This window comes from Eurypyga helias, unplaced genomic scaffold (assembly GCF_000690775.1).
Source record: "Eurypyga helias isolate BGI_N326 unplaced genomic scaffold, ASM69077v1 scaffold27924, whole genome shotgun sequence".
Classification (NCBI taxonomy): domain Eukaryota; kingdom Metazoa; phylum Chordata; class Aves; order Eurypygiformes; family Eurypygidae; genus Eurypyga; species Eurypyga helias.
In genome coordinates this window covers 1-7001 of record NW_010244760.1, presented here as the reverse complement: position 1 = coordinate 7001, position 7001 = coordinate 1, and the positions used below count along the sequence as shown (strand labels likewise).

Sequence of the window (7001 nt, the reverse complement as noted above, 5' to 3'; positions counted from 1 at the left end):
TCTGCAGGAGCCATCAGTTTTTACGAAAACAACCTCTTCCCTTGATTTATATAATCTTTCAGGAATCCACAGTCGAAAACACGACACCCCTCACCCCAGGCGGAGGGAGAAAACTGTGGTTTGGGCTTTGCAAACTGGAAGCCGAAGGCGGTTTGGACCTGATCACGTCGGATCGGTGCAGCGGAGATGCTCGAGGGTGTGTGGGTGGGCAGATAAAGGCTCCTGCTGGCAAGCCTTTGCCTTAGCGTGGTGACAAACAGGCTGACGCTGGATGTCCAACAAGGAGACAGCCAGCCGGTGCTCCGGAGGTCGGTGCCCGGCGAGCCACGCTGCTCAGGGTGGGGAGGGAGCAGCGGAAGGGTAAGCATGTGCCGACCCACCCGAGTCCCTCGGTGTCCGGTCTGGAGAGAGGAAACCGTGACGGGGGTCCAGGGGGCTGGTCAGTGGGTTTTCATCACGAGCTCTTCCAGCGCCTTCTCCCTCTGATTCCCGCAAAGCAAGAGGACTTCCTTGATTTCATTTTGCTGGAAGCCCATATCGTTAAACTGAGCTAGCAGGTGCAGGAATTCAGCTGCCTGGAGGAGGAAGGACGAAAAAGGAGTGGTGACCGTGGGGTTTTAAGGGTGGGTTTGTCACACAGTCGCAGCAGAACCGGCGCTGGGTGACAAGGCCGCAGCCAGATGACCGGGCCAGGTTGTATTACTGCTGAAGGACACTTCGGTGCTGCTGCCAGCTGCAGAGAGGGCACACATACCATTGCCAGTGTGTAAAAGTGTGCTGTTACATCAGCTTTTTAAATAAGGAATACGTAATAAAGTCAGCCTCTAGCTTCACTTATTCCTTACAAAGTTTAGTCTGATTTCCACGCAAGTATTTGCCTGTGTTATTAAAGAGACCGGGGAACGGCAGCGAGTGCAAGCTGGAATTCATTTGTCCTGCTTCCCCCCTTGCTCAGGCTGGGCCCCAGCACCGTGACATCTCCCAGAGCTGCACCCTCAGTAAATAACCCCCTGCCCGACACCGGGATCCGGGCACCCTCCCGCTGCCCCAGCCCTAACGAGCGGCCAGCCGGCAGAACACATGCCGTTGGCATCACGTCAAACATCGCCAGCCCGAGTCACAGGCAGCTTTTCTCCCACCCCAGCTCTTCAGTACTCCCAGGAGGAAACTGGTGATGGAGACCAGCACCCAGCGTGCCACCATGGTTCTTCCACGCTGCGGGAGCGAATGCGAAAGGGGGACCAGGAGGGAGGCAGTGACGAGGCTGCTGGTGGATTTGGGATTCCCCTTGCAGGGGCTGAGCGAGCATCAGGCTTGCACAGTGGGAGGATGGATGGAGAAGAGCGATGGGTGGGTGTCATTCCTGGGGGTCACCCGGGGGTCTGCCGTGAGTGTGGGCTCACTGCTTGCAGGGCAGTGGGTCTGACCCCCCCGGGGGGCTGCGCAAGGGGCAGCAGGGGAGGAGGGGAGCGTACAGCCCGCTGGAGAAGCGAGCCTGGAAGACAAGGCACAAAGGGCCAGACTGTGCCGCCTCGCTCTGACCTTTTTCTCCGAGTACTGGAACATTTCCATGGCCTCCTCCACCTGCCCTTCCTCGTAGCCCTGCTTCAGCAGCCGGTCACAGGCAGCCAGGTAGCTCAGGAACTGCAGAAGAAGACAACCAGGGTTAATCCAACCTCGCAGACATGGTGTCTAAGTGCATGCAGGAGCTCACCCTGCCACCTTCCAGGGACAGGCCCGTGGGGAGCACAACTGTCCTGCAGCTCCCGTCCGATGCTCGGCCAGGGCGGTCTGTCCACCAGCAGGACTCCCACTGCAAGAAGACGTCTTGGCTCTCAACACCCTCCCAGGGTGGGAACAGGAACAAGGCAGAGGGAGGACGAGGAGCAAACCAAGCGACTGAACCATCCGAGATGCAAAGCGATGACCTCCCGGTGGGGGGGCGAAGCGGAGCCCGTCCCGGTGAGACAGCCGCCCTCGGTCGACCCCGCATCCCTCTGATGTGCCAGGGTTCGGGTGCCTGTGGGTCCTTCTCCAGGGTCCAAGCACAAAACCCACCCCAGGGGAGACCTGTGTGCTGTCATTACTGAGAGTAAACAGTTATTTTTGGCTTTCCTCATTGCTGTTGGAGTGCTGACAGCACTATTCCCAGCGGTATCTTTTAAATACGAGAATCATTCACTGTCCAAAAACATATGGGACAGACAGTAACAAATGAGCTATACAATAGCAGGGGGAATAAAATCATCCCACGGGTCTCCCCGAAGCCGTACCGTCTTCATCCAAGGAGAAGCTGATTCCTACCTCCCCAGATCCACCAGCGTGCAGACCTCCACCCTCCCCGGCAGCGCCGTAGCAAAGGATTCAAGTAAAAGACCATAAAACATATATGAAAAAGCCAAAAAAGCCCCTCAAACGTTGAGCTGATCTGGTTTGGCTAAAAAGCAGAGTAGGAACTTCAAGAAACGCCAGCCTTAAGGAGCAGCTCAAAGATTAGACAGTGCTTGGTCACTGGCATCCGTAACCTGGTTTTATGTCCCTCGTTACCTTACTGACTAAACCCCCCGGGGCACTGCCGTATTTTCCTGCCCTGTCGCAGCAGGAGAGCCGTGGGCACAGCCCCGGCAGCCCGGCGTGCTGGTCCAGCCCAGAATGAAATCGGGGCTCTTGTCAACTCAATGATTTTTATCACTAAAAATATATATATATATATATACACCCTGAAGACTAAACAAAACCAGGTTTTTAAATACTATGACTTGCTAAAGCCCTCAAGCGCGGAGCCTCCAGGGACAGAGGGTCTCCGGACGACAGGGAGACCCCAGCCAGCACCGCAGCAGACCCCCCCGCTCAACTCCCTGCCGCAAGCGTCGCCACTGAGAAGGCAATCACTAAAAATATATATATATATATATACACCCTGAAGACTAAACAAAACCAGGTTTTTAAATACTATGACTTGCTAAAGCCCTCAAGCGCGGAGCCTCCAGGGACAGAGGGTCTCCGGACGACAGGGAGACCCCAGCCAGCACCGCAGCAGACCCCCCCGCTCAACTCCCTGCCGCAAGCGTCGCCACTGAGAAGGCAACAAGCATTGGAGAGGCTCCCGGGCCCACCTCACCACCGGTGGGGACAAGGCCTGTAGGAAGCGCTGAAGATCGTCGCTTGGGGTAAGACAACGTTCTTTTGGAGGAGAAAAGGGTCAGGAGCACATTATGGAAGCACAGCTCAGCGTATATTTTGCTGTATTATTGACTTCGCTCGAGTCCAACAGCCCGTAGGAAGAGGCTCCCCGTCTGTGCGTGGCCAGGAGGCCGCCGGCGCAGCGGGCTGCGTCCCGTGGCAAACGCCGTCCGTCACGTCTCAGCTCACACGTACACCCAGAGCGCCATGGATCGACGATGCATTTTTGATCGATCAACGACCGCTGACCACAACGCAACGATGCTTTTTTGGCTCAGCCCTCGGCCACGACATCCCAGGTGATGAACCTCTGCTGCGCTGGGCCAACTAAGCCCTGCTTGAGCCTTTGAGAGAGGCTTTTCCAGCAAAATTAAGAAGGCCCCACCTCCTTAAGGCCTTCTCCACCAGGGTGGGCTCTGCCAGTTCGACTCGATGCTGCGAAGGAATGGAGCAATTTTTGGCCACCATCTGGTACTACAGTCAATCTTCAGAGCTGAAGCTGTCATCGTCACATGCTGAAACCCCGCCTGACACCGGCAAGCAGTGAACAAGCGCCCACGGCTCTTGTTTTTAACTGGAGTTGAAACGTATTTTCCAGGAAGGTTTAGCCTAATTTGGTGGGTTTGTGCTTGTAAGAGATGCACAAAGGGCTAGGCTTTGCCTTTTATCTTGGCTGTACTGGGCATAAACAGGAACGAGGGGAACTGCTGGTGAAAAAGGCACAGGACATATGGCAGACCTGTTATTTTGGTGCATTTATCTCTCCTCCAAGGGAACAGGAGTCCCAGAGTTGTTAGAGATGGGCACAGCCTGTACCCATTTCCACCCTTAATAAGATGTACTGCTTCATACTGAAGCCAAGATGCCCTTGCATGGCTTGAACGTGGGCTGGGCTCTGCCCATCTCCCTCTGCCTAGATGAAACCTTTAGGAATTGAAGAAATAAAGCTTCCCTCCCCACCTCGGCTTGCAGCGATGCTCGCCTGGAACACCAGTGAGGTTCCGGGGAGGCTGGTCCAGCCGGGGCTGACTCAGGAGAGAGCCAGAAGCTGCGGGATGACTCAGCCGCGGAGCAGCTTCATGTGCCGACCAGGCGGGTAAGAGCAGGCCCACGCAGCACAGGCAGCTCCCCAGGAGCACGGGAAGGAGACCGGCACTGACAGTGGCTGCTCGGTGCCGTGCCTGCTCCCACCTCTGCTCGGGGTCTGCTCCTGCTCCCTGGCACGACAGCCCGGTGGACATCCCTCTTGCTAAGCTGCCATCAAGCCCCCTTCTCTGCAAGAGCTACTTGGATAATTTAGCCCTATTAAATCCTCCACAGGTCCAGCCCCAAGCTGGAGGGTCAGAGCTAGCATCATCCTTCAAGAGCATCACGCTCCAATCCCACCTGGACCACAGGGGCTTCATCTGAGACCTCGGGAACTGGGATGCAGCACAGTGGGCTTCCTACAGGGGTAGGAAGAGGTTCTATGTTAATTATTTTCAATAAATCCCAGATTATTGTAGAGGGTTCCTCAGGAAAAGAGCTCTGGGACCCAGCCACAATGCTTTCATGGAGTCCCTGGTTGCTCCAATGCGGGAAGCTTGAGTTTTGGAGAGAGCCCAGACAAATCTCTGCGCTATACCGACAGTCCCACTCTGGCAGGATGAGCCACGGCAATCAACATAAGAATCTAACAGCCAGGAAAAAAATGATGTGCAGAAGGTTTCCATATACGGGGGCAAAACTTCCACTTCAAAAGGGCACCCCACGCCATTCAACAGATCGCACGGATAACATTACCCTGCTCTTATTGCTCGGTGACAAGCGGAGGGCAACCCATTGCTGTGTTGTTACAGCAAAAGAGCAGACGTGATCTCACGGAAAACCCTGTCAACTGAGCTCTGACACCCAAGTGGGAAACCCATGGCCATCAGAATTCCACATCCCAAGCCAGACAGCCATCCCCTTCTCCAAGAAAATCACATTTTTCTTCACCAAATCTTTACCGTGCCAGCTCCACCAACCTGACTTAAGCTTTGCTTCCCGGTCTTCTGGAGGGTGAGGATGGCTTTGCGGGTGGGGTAGCCCAGGGCTATAACGGGCTCGATGAGGTCTCGCTCCTCTTGGCTCAGCGCCGAGAGCAGGTCGGCTGCCGAATCCGGCTGGGATCTGTGGGAACTGAGAGGTCGAGCAGGTGTGGAGTCAGGCGTGGAGGCAGGGGGAAGGCAGGCATAGGGGCTGAGGGACTGCAAGAGAAAAAAGCAGATGGTTTTCTTGCTCCAGCTCATGGAACAACATTAAATGAGCTTTCAAATGCCGACCGCTACCTTGCTCTCCCCAGAAAAGGAAAATTCCCATACAAGGAACAAACCCCCTTGGGCATTAAAGGAGATCGGACTTAATTAAATCCAGGCTCAGCTGTGGCTACAGATCAAAGAGCACTCAGGAGGGTTCATGAGGCAAAGTGAGCAAAAGCAGCTTCCTTTCCCCGGGAATCCTGCTCATCTCTCCAGCAAGAAATGCCACGCTCGTCCTTGACCAGCCAAGCAAGCGGCAGCGCTGTCTGCAGAGAGGTGACACAGCAGCTCGGGGAGGAGGGTGCAACCCCAGCGCCCCGTTTGGGCCCATGGTGTCTATCAGGTGTATTTAGGTTTCTGTTACAAAGCCACCTCCAGAAATGACCCTGCACACAGGGTCATCGCCCGAGCACGAGGCGGGATCCACCTGTAACAGCAGCGGAGCAGGGTGGGTGATGGGTTAGTAATTAGTTGCAACAGCTGTTTAGGGTATAAACACACACAGGCATTTAATCTTTCCTTAATTACGCTGTGTCTAATGCAACCACATATAAATAACCTGGCCTTTCGTGCGTCCGATGGTTTGGACTGCGGGTTTTCAGTAATTCACCTCCTAAAGCTCTCAAGCGGCTGGATGAGATGTGATTTCTTAAAAAACAGGGCACAACTCAGATTTAAGGTGATGGAAAGCAACATTTCCTCCCTCACTTCACATCACTGTCTCTATCATTAAACCATTTATGTTTCGAGTAGGACTATGAAATCTAAAGTTTCCTACTTTGAAGAAAAGACAGCCAGCCATTGCCACAGAGGAGAACGCCAATATTGAAAGAGGGGTCAGGTCAAGTGGCCTTTTCCAGCTATAAAACAGGGTAGAGGAGGGCAGCGAGCATGGGGACAGGCAGTGAGGGAGACCTAGGGCAGAGGGGACACAGAAACAGCCCCGTTTTGTCTCCGTTCAAGACCCGGCTTCTCTCCTGAGGCTGCCAGGGGGAGCAGCTGTGATGGCTCTAAGAGGCATTTCCCCATAAACCCTGTTTGTATCTGTTAGAGGGGGGAAATGGAGAGGAAAGAGAGGGAAAAACCCCCTTATTTCACTTGGGTTTTTAAGTGTTTCAATTGAAAATCAAATAAGAAGCCTGGCTTGTCAGGAAACAGAGATGGTTAGGACAGAGCAAGTAAACATCCTCACAGAAAGCTTGCCTTTAAACCTTTTAAACCCCCTTCCTTCACTTCTTAGGAAAACTTGTCAGCAGTTTCTGATGGGTTTAGTGTTCCCAAAGCCCCATTTCGGCTCCATTTTGCTGGCCAGACCCCAGCAAACGGGACCGATTTGACGCCCTCCACCTCCCTCCTGTCTCAGCAACAAGCAAAGAGCTGCCAGAAGAAAACACCTCACCGGCACCGTGGGCTTGTGCCGTTTGATCGGCGGCATCGGCGCGGTCGGAGGCGCTGGCACGTCCGGGGCTGGCTCGTACTTGATGCTGCGGCTGGGGCCGGGGTGCTGGGGGAGCGGCCGTGGCACTGGGACCCCTCCGC

The 7001-nt window shown here is 54.7% G+C and overlaps 1 protein-coding gene across 1 annotated transcript; it reads right to left on the bottom strand.

Moving 5' to 3' along the window:
- Positions 1 to 440: 440 nt before the first annotated feature.
- LOC104508297 (ubiquitin-associated protein 1-like) lies at positions 441 to 6952 on the bottom strand (the record flags this gene model as incomplete). The annotated part of the gene is made up of 4 exons (XM_010149865.1): positions 441 to 575; positions 1543 to 1644; positions 5190 to 5411; positions 6862 to 6952. Coding segments are annotated over 4 exons (550 nt in total), but the record flags the coding sequence as incomplete, so codon positions are not given.
- Positions 6953 to 7001: the final 49 nt, after the last annotated feature.